The sequence below is a fragment of the Pteropus vampyrus genome, unplaced genomic scaffold (genome assembly GCF_000151845.1).
Source record: "Pteropus vampyrus isolate Shadow unplaced genomic scaffold, Pvam_2.0 Scaffold54, whole genome shotgun sequence".
NCBI lineage: Eukaryota > Metazoa > Chordata > Mammalia > Chiroptera > Pteropodidae > Pteropus > Pteropus vampyrus.
This window is the reverse complement of record NW_011888835.1, coordinates 7492003-7509625: the sequence shown is the minus strand read 5'-3', so window position 1 is coordinate 7509625 and position 17623 is coordinate 7492003. Positions and strand designations below refer to the sequence as shown.

Below are 17623 nucleotides of genomic sequence, written 5' to 3'. Positions count from 1 at the left end.
CCTAGAGAAATGCTTTTTTGTTTTAATCTATTTTTTGCAGTTGTCAAAGTTTCTTCTGCCCAACTGGTTTCACGCAAAAGAAATTCCATTTAAAAAAAACCAACATTCTGTTTAAGCCAATGACATCACAAGAGGAAGCAGCTTTCCAAACGTCACCTACTTTTAAGTAGTGAGAACTGTTTTAGGATCAGAGATTTTTTTTTTTCTACACCAAAAACTATCTTCCCATTCTGAAACAAATCCTCAGCTTTAGTTAATATGCATAGATGTCATTAACATGCCTATGTTTTATATTCCATTTCGTTAAAGGCCAGGTCTAAGACCTTCCCAGGACTTATCTCAGGACTTCCTAAAGAGGTATAATCACGGTCACTAGCAATCTCCTTATTCTCGTTGAGCAGAATTTTCTTTGAATTTGTATTCACAAGGAAGTGCTTGACAATCGGCATACCTCTCTTTCAAATAAATGTCAAAGCTTCAGGCGGAATAAGCACAGCAATGAGTAGGTCGGCATGACCATTAAACACCTCATTTGAACACTCTGCTAGTGATAGACAGAACCCTCTGCTCCACACAGTTTCCTTTCTCTCTTTTTAATACCAAGTAAAAAGAGGAAAATCAACTAGACAGTGCTCAAAGAAATGTCAAATAAAAAGTATGGTGTTTATTGAATGATGACGTAGTTGTTAGAGCTGTTTGTAAACTGTTTGAAGTTCTCTTCTCTTTCAGAAACTTGGTAAGAATGGACTTCCTAGCCTCCTGAGGAAGAGGGGTGGGGTGGTGAGAATAGTTCTGATCAATAAGTCGCTTCCAAATTAGAGCACTTAATTGCCAATATATGACCACCGACATTTTTTTTTTCTCTTTCCCTCCTGTTTAACAAGCCATCTATGGTCCAGATATTAGCTGCTGTATCATCCTAGGTCATGGAGAGAGGACAATGCTAACAGCCTTCAGTGGACCCACTAGGAATGTAACATGGGTGAAAAATAAACCTTTGTTATTTTTAAGCCATCGAGATTTTAAAGTTGTTGGTTAGTACAGCATAAAACCCAGCCAGTCCTGACTGATAGAGTAGCCAAACCCCAGTCATATCTCTGATCACTGAGAGGCAGTAACTGCAAAGAACACTTAAAAATCACAAGTGACTACAATCTTTGGCTTTAGAATACTGATCTAAACTCTTTTTTCGTCAAAGGTATTGTTAGAAGGATTCATGAGCACGGACCTCTTCTGACGCTGAAAATTCAAAATTTAGGGAACAGATTACTTAAGAGATTAGCTGGGCTACAGATGAGAAGGTGAACAGACACTGAACAGGAAACTCTAAATCAAACACTTGTTCCTTGAGAGTGAGCAAACAGGAGCCGTGCTTTTTCTTTTTATCTCTTCCAACTGAACCTGTTGTGGAAGTTCACTCATCTTCATCTTTCATCAGAACAACTTCTAACTATTTAAGCTAAGCTAAAGGGACGAAACCATGAAAGAGAAAGACACTATTCTTGGAATATGTATCATATATGAAAGCCACACACAACATTTCACTTAATTTTCACAAAAATCTTACCATGCAGAGATTAGTGTCTATTTTACAGATGAGAATACTGAGATTCAGAGAAATTAAGTAATTTTTCCTAAGGTTACATAGCTGAGAACTTTTTTTCTGTCCTATAGGAGCTTAGATCTAGTAACTGAGTCCTGTGAAAAATACTCATAAATCAGAGCTAAGCCTGTGTGGGTGTCTTCAACCCAGAGTCCTCTTTGCTGATCGGGTTAAGAATGCCCCAGGAAGGGACTCAGGAATGCCAAGTCCTTGTACAAATCATCCTTTTTCAGCTCCAGGGGGTCACCATTTTTTGTTTGTTGTTTGTTTTGTTTTGAAATTAAATGCCTGAGCCCCATTATTGGTCATGAGTTCTAAGCCCAAATGCCTTAAGGAACAGAGCAGAGACAAACGCTTATGTTTTTAGTACCTTATTAGAAAGTGCAATTCTAGGGAAGCAAGAGTGAGGGAAAGAATAAGGCAGAAAAAGAGTGGAAATTCAAGGGGGTGCATTACTGAGAAGCTGCTGCTTCGTGTAAAGTGTGGCTGATTGTTCAATCTCACAGGATCTCTTCCAGAGAGGTTGTATGAACTGACGGCATTTTAGGACAGGAGAGGGAGAAGAATTTATTCATCAAGATTGACAGATGATAGACAGACAGACAGGCAGACAATGAAAGAATGTCCAGCCTATAGAAAAGTTTTCTAAGAGTTTATTTGAGCCAAGATTTTGAGGACACAGTGGAAGCAAAATCTCAAAAGACTGAGAAAATGCTCCAGAAAATGGCAGTTTCGCATTTCCTTTTATGCATTAAGAATCAAAGGAGAAAACACAAGAAAGATACATGAAATCCATTGGTGGGCGATTACGGAGGTGGAGGCGGGAGAGAAAACAAAGTGGAGGAAGGGTGATCTCTAGGACCGGATAAAAAGCAAAATGGAGAAACTCATCTTTTACGTTGGTGGGTACAGGATAGCTAATTAACATTTCCGGCACATAGTGATGGTATGTGGGGAACAAGATAACAATGAGGCATTCCGTAGTCTTATGCTATGGTATCTGCAGTTGTGCCTTCAAGGGATTTAGAAAAGAGACGTTTCAAAAGTATGTTATCCTAGATGCATAAGAACAGTGGGCAGGGCTCACTTAAGGTAAAGATTGACTTTTGCTAAGGAAGCTGTAGGCCTGGGACGTGACTACCCGCCATGGCCTGCTCACTTAGGAATTTATGATCAGACCATCCCGTGTGGTTACTTTTGGTCACTCGGTTTGTCAGGCCTGACATGTGCCCCCCCCCCACCGCCGAACTTGTCAGGGCTATTACATAGCCCCCTTTTTTGTTCACGATAGATAGATGGATGGATAGACAGACAAAAAAATAGATCCTATTGAATTTTACAGGTGCTGTAGTTGATCATTTATATGCCTACCTCCTTCAAGAGACTGCAAGTCTCCGGAGGGAAGAGTCAGTTGTTAAAGGCTCAGATTCAAACAGGAGTGATTTTAATCCCAGCTTGAATGTGTACTAGCCCTGTATGTAGCCTTTGACAAGTCACTCAGCTCCTCTGAGAATCAGTTTATTCTTCTACAAAATGGGGATTATCCTATCTCCTCAAAGGTGGTTGGAGGGGATGGATGATAATAGCATGTGAAGAAAGGGTTTGGAGTAAAGCCTCCTATATAATAATAATATAATATACCAAGCTATTATTATTTACCATACTACTGGGGCTTCTAATACGGTGTTTCACATGTTGTAGGCACACAGTAAATATCTACATGTTTAATTCAGATGCTGTTTTATTCCATTTCTACTCCTAGTTTCTATTCCACTTCATAACCACCATAGCTTTCCTTTTTTAACTTTCTCTCACCAGTTTCCCTTAACCATACATTCATTGGGCTTCAATCCAGGTAATTAGCAACCAAAAGAGATTCATAAGATGATGTACTATCTTCAAAGGAATGTACTATAGAAATAAAATGGAATTTTAAAATTGATGTTCAAAACTATCAACATACTAAATGGGCTGCCAATTCTGAACCTAAAATTCCAGGGACTATAGATGGAAAAATTTGAAGTGATGATATCACCTTTGTGCTTGTCAAGTGGGCCCAAATGGACATAATTATAAGGAAAATAGCAACCATCCCTGCTGTTGAGTTGGAAATTTTCAGAACTGGTGTTATATCTCAAATCTGGTGACTAACAAAAGCCTGAGAGAAGAAATATTAAGATCTAGGAGCCAAAATATATGAGATTTCAACATACCTTTCTTGGAAGGTTTTAAGTGTTTACTTGTATTACAAGTTCTTTTTCTGAGAGATTTTTTTTTCCCCTTTATTTATTAATCTGTCAAGTGTTAATTGTCTGTAACACTCCTCTGAAGAACCAAAAGCATCATAAACAAATCTGTCCTGACAATTCTGGTTGATTCCAAACATAAACTAACTACTGCTAATTAATTTATAAGCCTTCAAACAACTAAAGGAAAATTCTGAAGGGGAAAAAAAATCACATTTAAAGTTAAGTTTTACTTGGAGACAGTTCTTCAGCCCCAAGGGAAGCAAAATAGTGTAGAATTTGGCCCAGTGATTCATCTAATAAATCATAATTGCTTGTGTTTTCTTTCCCCTTTTTGCCTAGCAAAAGCTACTGGCAACAAATCACTTTGGTATAGATGAACAGATTTAATTCATTTGCTCTCATTTCCTACCTAAAGATATAATCTTCAGCCAAACAACTGGCTATTGTGAAAATTATTAAGCAGCAGTCGACACGCAGGTGGGGAACTGGAGGCTTCGGATAAACCTCTCAAGTGAGCAACCTGCTTTTTTCACACATTCACCTTTAAAATGGAAGCTAAATACAAATGGAACAGTACATGCGAAATGAAAGACACTTTAAAAAAAAAAAAACTTCCTTTAGGCGAATTCTGTCTTCACTACCATTTTGCACGTGAGAGAACTGCAGATTTTGTGCTTGTTCTTGCAAATTTATCCTTTACATGGTGGATATTTATCTGCATCTATATAATCATCAATAATCCTAATTACACACAGTAGTTATTTGCTATATGTATCTGAACTGAATAAAATTAAATTAGATGTAATGAATACTTGCTATGTGTAAGATACCATGCTGTCCATTTAAGGAATATGGAGACTAATACTTTTTTTACTTTTTTTATCTGGGACCTCTGAACAAACCCATGGAACTTCCTTGATACATTTGACCTAGACCAAGAGATGAATACTAGTTGAGCAGACACTGAAACTGATTTTTCAAACATGCCAGAGACACGTTTTCTGGAGACAATGAAGAACGGGGTTGATCATCAACTTATGGCACATTTTAGGCATATTACATCCTACTGGACAAGAAACTTTAAAATATCTCCAGAAATAAATTTGATTCAAAATGTCTCCCATTTCCCATGTGCTGTGTAATTAGCATATGTAACGATGCCTCCTACTTGCCTGGAACCTCATTCTTTACCAAGTTTATTTGTATCCCTTTACTCATTTGAAATTAACAATTGCACAGGGAAAAGTAAAATAAGAATTATTCTCATTTTAGGGTTAAGATAGTGGCCCAGGATAACTAACCAGGTGGCCTGAGCTGGGACCCCTGGCATGCATATTCTAAATGTAGGCTCCCAGCTGATCATCGATCTAATTAATTGCCATGCTGCACACTTCTTAGAACTGATTATCCATTATCCAGTCAGCATTCATTTTGAAAGTCTCTGTGATCTCTCTACTTTTTTTAGCCTTCTCTTTTTTCATTCCATTTTACAAATGCTTATGAGTCTCAAGGGTTAATATTTGTGTCTTTTTTTTTTTTTTGCGTGTATACAGTATCCTTGGGTAATGCCATCTGATCTCTCTGCTTCTAGACCCATTTACGTGTTTATAACCCTGATGGCTGTATCCTTATCTGTATTTCTGTCCTGAATTCCCACTACATATATCCAATCGTTTACTAGATATCATCGTTTGATTCTCATGGATAGAAGATGTTCCAAACTAAATTCATTGCCTTTCTCCATAACTCTTCTTCTGTCAGTAATTAATGGCAACACCACGTAACTAATTGTTAGAATTCATGGGCATGTTCTTCAATTGTTCTTTCTAGTACCCACTTCCCACGCAATCAGCTAACGTATCATATCTATCGCTCTCTCTCCTCCATTACGAGTGTCTCACTTCAGCCCCTTCTCATTTCTGATCTGTTTCTCTGTTGTCTTTTCTTGATTCTCTTTCCCCTCTCTTCTGCGACCAGTTGTTTTGTGGTGATTTATGAGTATTTTACATCAGGCTGGGCTTTTAGATGAATGTTCCTATGAAACTTATTCAATTCCATTGCTTAGCAGTGTTTCCAGGGCATAGTAACTGTTTCAATAAGTGTTTACTGAATGAATGAATAGATGAATTACTTAAGAAATGGAGGAAAATGAAAAGGAGCTACTACACTATAAGACTAAGAAAAGCAAACAAACTAACCTCCACGGGAAAATAGATTCTTTTGATAAGCTTTATAATTCATACTACAAGAAAACTCATCATGATATGTATGTCCTGAATGTTCCTTTCTTGGCCAAGACGAACTATAAAATGGCATGGCTTCCAAACTGACCAGAAGTTTACCTAACTCTGGATAGTCCTCAAATAGTTCTCTGTGGCAAAGACCATGACGAAGGATCACAAAAGGAACTCCCAAACAAAGTAGTTATTTCAAGCATTGTGTGGGCTCTTTTTAATGAATTTTCCATAAACAGAAACCCAGCGGGTCACTCATCGTTCTGCATACCGAAGAGCAAGCTCAGTAGAATGGGACTGGCTGCACTGCCTAATGCAAGAATAAACTCGCTGGAGGAGGTGTATTCTTCCTTTGTCTTCTAAGAAGAAGTTTTCGCCAATAGAATGCTATAGTCAGATCACTTGTCATCTGAGAAATGTCCATCTCAGTAGCTTTGGACAAGAGCTAGTCTTAGCAAAAGAAGGAAAAGTCAGTGTCCGTTCATCTGGACTGTGGGAAGGCTTTGGCTGATCTTTTAACTCTATGCTCTTGAGTCTGAATGAAAAATTAGCACTTCAGGGCTTACTTTTGTACTCTGCATGAAGGCTATGGCATAAGCGAGAGCATTTGGTAAATGTTGAAGGATTTGGGCAAAAACCAGTATTCTATGGCACAGGCTCTGGGTTTGAATTCTGCTCCACTAATTATTGTGACCTAGGATGGTTAATTACTCATTCCGAGACTCGTTTTTGTAGCTGGTAGAGACTTGACGATGATAATAAAACATCCTAAAGTATGTACAAGCCAATGTCTACAGATTAATTTTAGTTCACTGCCTTGCACAGTATAGAGATTTAATGTGTGTGTGTTACAATGAACTACACGAAACAAAATTCGTATTGCCATCTTCGTATTGCCCGTTTTTGCTGCCTGCACATAGCATGATCATGTCATCCTACTTTGTAAATATGGAGAATTTTCATTAGAAATTTTATGTGGTTGAGATTAAGAATTAGGTGATCAACTGAAAAATCAGTTAAAGCTTTTAATAATAAAAAATTATACACATACATCTTAAATATTTTCTTTTGACTGAAAACATTTAAATAAGCATTTATTCACCTGTGTGTTGAGATCTGGTCCAGGCTTTTCTTGGAATCTGTGTTTGCTAACTAGAGTTCTATGCTGCCTTTCTTACAAAAGCCTTACCTATAATGTATTGCCCATTCATTTAGGTTTCAGAACTTAAAGACATTTCTGAAACAAATTGATTATGTAATCCTTCTAGATGTTTACCTCGTTTTGTTTTTATAACTGACTCAACTACTCCAAATTTACAGTAGATTTTTGTTGTAGCGTATCCTTGCCAAGTCATCCCCAGAGCATTCCATTTACTTTTTATACAAAAATAATTCTTTTTTCACACTCGTGCTTATTGGTTTACATACTAGTCAATCGAATTACCTAACAATAGAACTAAAGCATGTATAGATACATATATACGATGAGCATAAGCAGATTCAGCACCAGACAAACAACTCACTTTTGTTAAGCATGCGACTCCACTGGTAAGAGCAGACAGGAGGTGGCATAATAGAGGAGAAGGCAGAGCTGAGAATTCAGGATGCCGGCGCATCCTCAGTTTTACTGAGGAAATGGAAGGCATGGGCGAATCTGAAAAGTGGAGAATGGTTAAGAGAGTTCTGCAGTGAAAAGGGGTTTCGTAAATAAAGCAGTAGAGCAAGATGCAGGAAGGGGGTTAGAACAAGGTGTGTTTCCAAGTTCATTGGCTAATTAAGCTCTGTCACACCACAGAATATGACAATACCAGAGCTAGAAAATGCTTTGGAGAACAACTAAATTCAACCTACCCACCACCTTCACCCACTACCATCATCTGCTAACCTTTGATAGATGAGGAAAGATATTTGGGTTTGAAACAGAAACTTCTTTAACATTGTCCAAATTAAAAATGGAAGGTGAGAAGAAGAACACAGCTGTTGGAGATGGAGCCTTTCAAGATAAGAGGCATGGTGGGCTTGGGACTACTTCCTGGACTGGTGAGAAGCACTAGATTGGAGTTTGTTCGGATTCCCTTTAGCACAAGTAGTCTGCACCAAAGATGAACAGATAGGGAATGGGAGGAGGAAGAAAGAAAAAATGGAGAGAAAATTCCATCGAATTTTTTTAAAAGTCAAGCATGAAACACCAAAAAACAGAGTGGCCTCTTCTTCAAAAAAGTACTTCGTGCTTCTGCAAACACACCTATGCTCACGTCTTAGCTTTTGCAGATGCTCATCAGTGGTTATGCATTTTACACAGGAAAAAATTTTTTGAACTCTTATTAGATTTTAACTATTATCAACTGGCAAAGGAAATAGAGCCAACGTTAAGATTACCTGTTTTCCCGTGGCATCTTTTTCATTGCTTTTCCAGGAAATGCAAAGGAAGTAAGAGAGGGGACCAATGAAGAGTTCTATTAACCTTGTCCATCCTCTGTACAATGACTAGTTTCAGAAATTCTATGTGGGAATTGGGGCTAACCAGAGATGGAGACCTAAACATCCAGTTTTGGCCACACGGAGTTCTGCCTTTTACCAAAGTGGAAAATTTTCAAATAAAACAGAGAGGCCCAATGGAACTTGCTGAAAACAAGTCTGCAGTTCCTCAAGGCTTTCTGATTTTTAAAAATATATACGATAATTCCATGCAGTGGCCTTGGAGAAATTACCTTCACTAACATAACTGCTCTCTAATCTTTAAGCCAACCTTGTCTGTTTATTTTCCTCCATGGATTTCTTTTACCTCAACTTCTCTGTATTTTGAAGAAACGGCAATAAAGTTCTAAAGCATGGCCATGTCTAATAGCCTAGAAAAATACAAATCGATTCAGTATTCTTGGTCTGATCTTATATTTGAGTGGCTCCTTCTAGTCAGGAACACAGACACCGTCTGTGGGGTTTTCCATCCCATCAGCATCAGTTCTTGGTAAGGAAGAAGAGAGTCAGCACTGATGAATGAGAAGGCTTAACTGAACCACAGCGAAATGGGAAAGGGGGAATGATGGGAAGTCGGGCGGAGCTGGGGATGGACAGGGTGGGGCTCACTCAGCAGTAGCATGCAAGACAAAGACTTCCCTCTGGACCTTTGGGCCAGGCCTCTTGAAGGTATCAAAACCTTCAAAGTTGAACAGCAAGAGAAAAGAGCATTTCTTATTGATTTCCTTGTCTTTTCAAGTTGCACCAGGAAAACTTCATTTCCTAGCATTGAGGATTTTAGAACTATCTAAATATTTCTAAATATTTAGATCCACCACACAGGGGGCTTTGAATGATGTAGCATAATACATTCAAATGACCAAGAAGCAACTTCGTCTTGCTATGTTTCCTTCAAAACACCAATTGTTATTTGTAATCATTTATTTCTTCGCTTCTCTGCTGCCTGTTGCCTCACTAGACTGTAAAAGGAAAGAACCATCTTTGTTTGTGCACCACTCTATGCTGAGTCCCTTCTGTGATGCCTGGTCTATAGCAGGTACTCGATAAATGTATGTTGAATGAATAGATTCCACTTATTTCTAAAAAATCTTCAGCAAAACAGAACTTTCACCTAATCCTGGCCCACTTCCTTCCCCTAATGTCAACCAACTTTGACTGAGCCAATAAGAAAACCCCGGAAAGACACGAGAACATATTTCCCCCAGAAATCCTCAGGTTATGGGGGTGTCTTGAAAAGACCACCAAAGCACTGTATTCTATGTTTTGTTGATTAGGACTCCTTTACATCGTGGCACTCTGAAAATTGCTCTTGGTTAAAAGGTCCAGGGCCCTACGTGAGATATTTGGTTCATTTTCTTCTGGTTCATCAGGTCATATAGCAGGCCCAATTAGCCCTGACATTTGTTTTCCAATAAGAAGTGAATAAAATTACTTAGATTAAAATGTCCAAGTACTTAGGAAAAAAGCCATTCTTTACTTTTGTCACTCCTAATTCCCAAGGCTGTGCTGTTTCCTTAGCTTGGTATGCATTTCCCAGGTCAAGGGGTTTCTGTGAAATTTCCTGAATTCTGCAGACTTTGGAAACATTTATTGTGTTTGGCTTGACACCTCTCTGAAGCCTGAAAATAGTCAGTGTTGATCTCTTTACCAAAAACAAATAATAAAAACCAAATAAACCACCTCCTGCACACACACAAAAAACACTGTTTCTTCTGAGTGTGTCTTTCCTGTGATTAGTGTGAAAAGCTACTTCAATGCTCCCTAGAAGACCCTTTGAGATCTAGAATACGAGATGGAATACCCAGGTGAAGTTGCCCACCCAAGCAGGACCCTTGCCTGCAAAACCCTCTTTCTTTTGCTTCATAGAATTCTTCCTGCAATGTGTGTGGAAACTCCAAAAACTCTGCCTGCTCCCTGAAGTTTTTCCCAGTTGTCCTGAAGAGAGGTGGTCATTTAATATTCTATGAGAGTCAAGACTGGGTCACTTGATGTTCGGGAGGAAACATCGGTCTTAAAATTCTAGGACTCTTTCCAGCGGATTGCAAGCTCATGGGGACAGGGATTGTGTCCCACTCACCAGCATATCCCTGGTATAGTCCTGGTCAGCATTCAACACACATCTGTGAAATGAATGAAGGATCAGGGTGACTGCTGATGTAACCATACGATCTTCACACATCGCCAGCTCTTTGCTTCACTGTGTGTTTGGAACCATTACATCTTAGAATGGTTGAACTAACAGAGAGATGTCATCTAGTCCTAAACATGGCTCCTGTGTCCTCCCCGTTTAAATATTGTACTCTCTCCACCTTCACCTCCGTGTTTCCAATTTCTTTCTCTGCCTCTTTTTTTTTTTTTTAACACCACTTCTAACATAATTTATCTGTAGTTTGTTACTTATTTTCTTACTCCCCCAATTGGATTTAAACTATGAGAGTCAAGGGTTTCTTGCCTGTTTTATTCACTGCTTTATCCCAATGGCCCAGAACAGAGCTCGGCACATATAAAGGCTCAATAACTATTTGTTGAGTGAATAAAAGAATAACTATTGAATATGGACTCCATACATCAGAATCACTGCAAGAGTTTTTCTTAAATCCCAGCCCCAATTCCATACCTGCGAAATCAGAACGTTTAGGGATGTGGATACCAGGCATCTACATTTTTATCAAGGAATCTGATATAGTTGTTCTGAAAACCACTTGTTCACACAATTCAATCATCTAGAGATAAATGAAGTCCAGGGAGATCACGTGGATCATTTAGTGGTACATCTAACTGTAGTAAGTTTTATTCTAATGAGCTTTTTACCCCTGTCATCTATAGGCTGAATTTACTTGATAGGTGTGCCGCCATCATTATCTTGGTCTTTGAGATTAAGCTAACAGAGGCAAGAATTACGGCCCCTGAACTTACTTAGTGGTGCAGCTCAGTAGGCAGGAAGGTCATGAGGCTTCAGATAGTAAAAGACTCTAAGTCTAATGATGCCTTTGCACAGAAGAACCGCCCTATTTCCATGCTAACATGCCTCTATTTCCCTTTCTTCTAGTTCTTGGACATCTCTATTAAATGGACCACCCAGGAAACATTTCCTCCAAAGTACCTACATTATGACCCAGAAACCTCTCGTCAGCTAATGTGTGACAAATGTCCTCCTGGCACCTACCTAAAACAACACTGTACGGCAAGGCGGAAGACCATGTGTGCCCCTTGTCCCGACAAGTACTACACGGACACCTGGCACACCAGCGATGAGTGTCTGTACTGCAACTTAGTGTGCAAGGAGCTGCAGTACGTGAAGCGGGAGTGCAACCGCACCCAGAACCTCGTGTGCGCATGTGAGGAAGGGCGCTACCTCGAGGTGGAGTTCTGCCTGAAGCACAGGAGCTGTCCCCCTGGATCTGGAGTGCTGCAAGCCGGTACGTGTCAGCTTTCAACTCGCGGCCAAATCAATTAGCATTGTACAAAGTCGCACAGTAGGGAAAGTTCCAGGGAACACTTTTGTCTGATGACATTATAGGATAGCAAATTGCAAAGGTAATGGAACCTGCCAGGTATGTACTATGTTTCTGGATTGCTGCCAAAGGACCATTTCTCAGAGGAATACTCTGCCACTACAGGGTAATTTAGTGACAAATCTCAAATGCAACAAATTGCTCTCTAATGAGATACATGATGGATTGCTTTTTCAAAGAGACACACTCTGAGTTGCACTGTTTATGGTCGATATGTACCTCTATGTTTCACTTCAGCATGGACAGCTTCAAACTGCAGTGCTTTTTGACAAACATCAGAAATCTTAATTGATACCAAGAGAGTAATTATGCTCATATTAACGAGGCTCTGGAGTGCTAACAATGAGCAGTTATAATTAATTATGCAAAAAATGAGAATGGTTAGGGGAAATGCACTTCATTATAAAAAATGAAGCTAGTTCTTCCCTTGGCATGGGAGTTGAGTGTCTAGGAGGATAAAGACTATAGCGGTATCTCATCAGTGAGCTTATTCTTTATCTTAGGCAAAACAGATTGTCAAGCTAAGAGTAAGTACTTGTCTACAACCAAGCACTTTTTCTTTTTGCATTTTGAACAGCATAGGATAAGGCCACTGTGCACTGAATCTTTGAGAGCTGCAACCCACTTTTTTTTCTGCCACATTCATGAAGCTTCAGTGAAGTCTGCATCCTCTCATAGTCTCATAGCTTGGGAAAATTAAGAGTAATTCACTTACTTTTGAGGAGAAAGTAGTAGTCGGTATAGATTCTGATTACTCAGTTTGTAGCAGTGTTATTCAACCTCTGCACCACTGACATTTTGGGTTGGATATTTCTTTTTCTGAGGCGGCTGTGCTGTGCACTGCGGAGCGTTTAGCAGCATCCCTGGTCTCTAGCCACTAGATGCTAATAGCATCCCTCCCCCAGTTGTGACAACCAAAAATGTCTCCAGACATTATCAGTTGCCCCTGATGGCAAAATCACCCCTGGCAGACAACATTGGTTTAGCAAGTGCAGATTATTTGTAACTATTTTAACTTTCAGAAGTTATGATATACAGAGTCTAAATTATTGATGATAAATTATAAAAGGAAACATTAAAAAATTGAAATATATTATTTCCTAAGTTGTGGACCTTATAAAATTAATCACAGAAGGTGCAAATTGCATGAGTTCCTTAAAATGCCTCTAGCATGAGTATTTGAGGGAGAAATTGGTGATACTTCCCAGTTCTTATTGGATATTTTGGGACTCAAAAGCACAGCCAAGTTGTGTGTGGGGCGGGGTGGGGGGGAAGCCCATCCAATAAAAACAAATTAATTTAATTCAGTAAGTTATATACGTAGAAAAATTAATTAAAGGACTATGCAGCTTGGAAACTAGAAAGCTTTGAAAAATAATGGAAATAGCAAGGATTTTTCTCACATAAGCATGGAAATGTCTTTGTAGAATGCAGTAACTGGCAGCCAGAGGACTTAGGACAAAGATAAACATTTTATTTTGTGGCACCACAGTGGGGTTTATTTACTTCTTTCTCCCTAAAAACCCAGACAAGTTCCTCATGGAAGAGGTTTCTAGCCCAAAGAGAAGGAAGGACTATGCAAGTTTGTTTTAAAAATTATTTAATGACCATTCCTTTTCATTGTTGTTTTGAAGTCGGATTGTCTCTTCCCCATATTTGATTTACTTCACTCTATTTATTAGTCCTGTAACTCCTATGTAATTACTTATGGCTAGCATGGTGAAATTTTCAACTATAAAACAGAATTCCTCTCATCATTATGATATTTTACCTTTTGCCTGCAAGATTATACTTTTTATATTTTCACTGATATTAATAAGGCAAAATTATCTACTTAGATGAATGTCTTTCTTTATAAAAAGTTCTTTCGATTATAAAAGAGGCAAGTCCTATTCAGGAAGGTCACTATTTAAAACCTCCAAATTATTAAGAAACTTTAGTTCTATCATTCTTGGATTTCTTGTTAAAAGATTGTAAAGGCTGAACTACCTGAAAGAAATGTCTCACACCAATGACCTCATCAGAATGCATGAGAGGACCCAAGCCATCAATATGCATCTGAAGAATGACAAGATTCTTCTCTGTGCACTTGGCTCTCCAGAACACGTGGCGGTTGGCAAAGGGAGACTTGGAACCAGATGTCCAAGCCTGCTTATTTCCAGAATATTAGCAATGAAAGAGCACCATGGAATCCCTTCACTTATGACATTATAAGAACTGGAGTGGAGTTGGATCCCATTTAAGGAGAGGAGTATAATAAGAAAGTTCTTTTTTAAAAAATAGACCTCTCTGTAAGTTGGTTCCTAAGATGTCACTGCAACACCGGGCATGGTATTTAATATACAAAGGTTTCATGCTGTGGTTTCCCACCTCCTCTTTTTTTCTGCCAGCCCTTCACCATTTTTACTGGTCCATGTATCATTAATCCCTTTAGTAGAAGCAGGAGATAAAACTAGAACTAAACCATTTTGCTCTTTTTTTTTTTTCTTCTGGTTTTGATACAGTGAAGTGGGAGGTTTGAATTCTTAATAATTGAAGTTTATTAACTTCTTGTACCTTTCATTATTTGTTCTTTTTGTATTTGTTATCTTTCATTAGCCAGAATTGTCCTGTAAAAGCTGCATTTGAATATTGAAGTCTAAATCTGTTCAACTAGCTTACACTAGATGGAGGTATTTTCATATGCAAATACACTATAATGTATGATTTATCCGTGAATAATAGAGTCAAGGCTTTGAAGGTATTTATTTTTAATAACATCTTTAGTTGTTGACTGGTTCAAGTTTGCCTACCAACGATTTCTCCAGATTTGTCAAGTATCTTTCCACCATGAAATAAAATGCCCTTGCAGTCACCCTTCCCTGATACTTTAACGACCATACTCTTTTAAAACTCAACAGTTTAAGTTAACGGTATATCATCTTCCATTTACTGTGCAGCTTAACTGCAGGGTTATACTTTTGAGCCAGCAGCCAACTTTACTGCCACCTTCAAAAGTTTATTATAATGTTGTAAATTTTTACTTCTCAAGGTTAGCATACCTATGAGTGCTTCAAAATTAGGATTCAGGAAAGAAAGAACTTTGGCAGGCACTGAGTGGAAATTAACGACATGCATTCAGCGGGTACTGATTTCGAAGAGAAATATTATAGCAGTTACATAACAGTCATCTTCATGACTTTCCAGGATAATTGTGTGAAGAATATGGTGGACAACAAGACCTACTGACACTCAGGCACAGAAAGTACTAATGAACAGCCTACCCTTCTATCCTTCCCGCTCATTTTTCACAAGTGTCTCGTGGGTAACAGACTCGTGTTCGTATTACAAGGAAGGGAGACCGCCTAAGGGGCTAACTCTAGAAGTTTTGTTCTCTCTGTCTAATAAAGTGAAAAATAAGAATGCCTAAAGTTTTGTACAACATTAATAGTAAAACACGGTAGTAAAAACCAAGTGAAAAGTCTTTCCAAAACTATTAAAAGGGTATCTGCTGTGAAAGTATTTTGAGAAGAATGTGCTAAATTGTTTGGTATTTTCTGTAGGAACCCCAGAGCGAAATACGGTTTGCAAAAGATGTCCAGATGGGTTCTTCTCGAATGAGACGTCATCTAAAGCACCCTGCAGAAAACACACAAACTGCAGTGCCTTAGGTCTCCTTCTAAGTCAGAAAGGAAATGCAACGCATGACAACATATGTTCTGGAAACCGTGAGTCGACTCACAAATGTGGAATAGGTAATTATAAATCAGCCTCTGCATCACCTCTGAGTTGATTACAAGATCTTCTGGCCACCTTCTTAGTCAAACTTATATTTTCCCTTTCCTGAATTGTAACCAGCTAAGGGTATTCTCTGTGCATCACTGCTAAAGCCACAACTCAAAAAGTCCTCATTGTCTCACAGATCATGCTCCAAACCCTGACTTTCTTCCTTTCACACTTGACTCAGATCTTACCCGTGGGGAAAAGAGTGGTGTAAAGGTTATGTCTGAGGCCACATGATCAGAGTCCAAATTGCAGAATTTTTTGTTATGCATTTTTATCACTTTTAAGAATACCTGTATTATTACCCAAAGTATAAATTGGCAACTAAGAAGCACGATGACATAAAATGATGACAAATTAGAAATGTAAAACCGGCTTTGTTACCTATGGTATTGCTGCATTTGTTACATGGAAGTTCCAAGTTCCTCGTACTGTCTTAAACTCTTTATTCAGAAAGTCACTAGCTCCAAGCGCAAGTTATCTGAATGCATACCATGTTGCTGATGACACTAATCTGGTCAGTGTCCTTACTCTGTCATCCCTACCTCTAGACTAATCTCACACTTTCTACCAAGGACTCATTACACCAAGGATAATCTGTCTTTTAGCTTTTAGCCAAACATCATCATGAACTAGCTTGATTGTCCCCAAACATCTATTTATTTAACACGGAAGTACATGAAGCATAGGAAAGTGGGTAGAGAGATTTAAGTTTTGATCCAGTTCCAACATTTTTTCACTGTGTAACTGAAATTTTAGACAAGTCATTTAGCCTTTCTGCTTTCTTATCTAAAAAAAAAAAAAAAATGGGATAAAGGAAAGAATAGTAAGAAGAATGACTTCTAACTTAAAAATTGTCTTTATTTAATTCATTGAGCACTTCCTATATGCCCGGTACTTTGCTATGTGGGCAGAGCCAGGATTCAAACCCAGGCCCGATGAATCCAAAGACAAATTCTTAATCCATGGGATATCCTGACCCTACCTGGACACTTAGGCCATTGTACCATTGTTTTGTGTGACTCTCTTCTCATTTAATATATGCTTCAACGTCTATATATATATTCTTATTCCTAAAGGCAAACTATATGTTTGTGTATGTATAGAAGATAATACACTATTCCAAATTACTTTCAAACTCCTTTGAAAGCAATGATTATATTTGTTTTGTTTTGATACTGATTTTGAAGTATCTTGCGGGCACTAGGTAAACCTCAACAGAACGTTAATATTTACATTAAATCACAGATTTTTTGCTGCAATTTTATAGCAATATTAATTCTTATTAAACATTTATTAAACTTTCTCCCCCTAAATGCCCTAAAAGAACATTAAAAAGGACATCAGCCCAGTTAGGTTGGTAATGTGCCACGAAAACCAGCCAACAGAAGGTTGATTTTATTCAAACTTCGCATTCTGGCATATTATGTCTTGGAAAATCCAATAGTGTTGCTTTTTTAATTTTGATTTTTGTCCAATAGATTTCCAAGAATCCAATTGTTGAGTAAATTTTCTTGGTTTTCTCACCTTCCTTTAGATGTCACCCTGTGTGAGGAGGCATTGTTCAGATTTGCCATTCCTACCAAGTTTACCCCTAACTGGCTCAGTGTCCTGGTAGAAAATCTGCCTGGCACCAAAGTAAATGCAGAGAGCGTAGAGAGGATAAAACGGCGACACGACTCACAAGAACAAACTTTCCAGCTGCTGAAGTTATGGAAACATCAAAACAAAGACCAAGATATGGTCAAGAAGATTATCCAAGGTATGGTAACCGGAAATGAA

The 17623-nt window shown here is 38.4% G+C and overlaps 1 protein-coding gene across 1 annotated transcript in view; it reads left to right on the top strand.

The window, feature by feature from the left end:
* TNFRSF11B (TNF receptor superfamily member 11b) overlaps nucleotides 1-17623 on the top strand; it is a 28526-nt gene that overhangs the window by 7894 nt on the left and 3009 nt on the right. The window contains exons 2-4 of the mRNA XM_011360378.2: nucleotides 11614-11983; nucleotides 15622-15813; nucleotides 17379-17603. Coding sequence (XP_011358680.1) covers nucleotides 11614-11983; nucleotides 15622-15813; nucleotides 17379-17603 — 787 coding nt within the window. The remainder of the gene's footprint in view (nucleotides 1-11613; nucleotides 11984-15621; nucleotides 15814-17378; nucleotides 17604-17623) is intronic.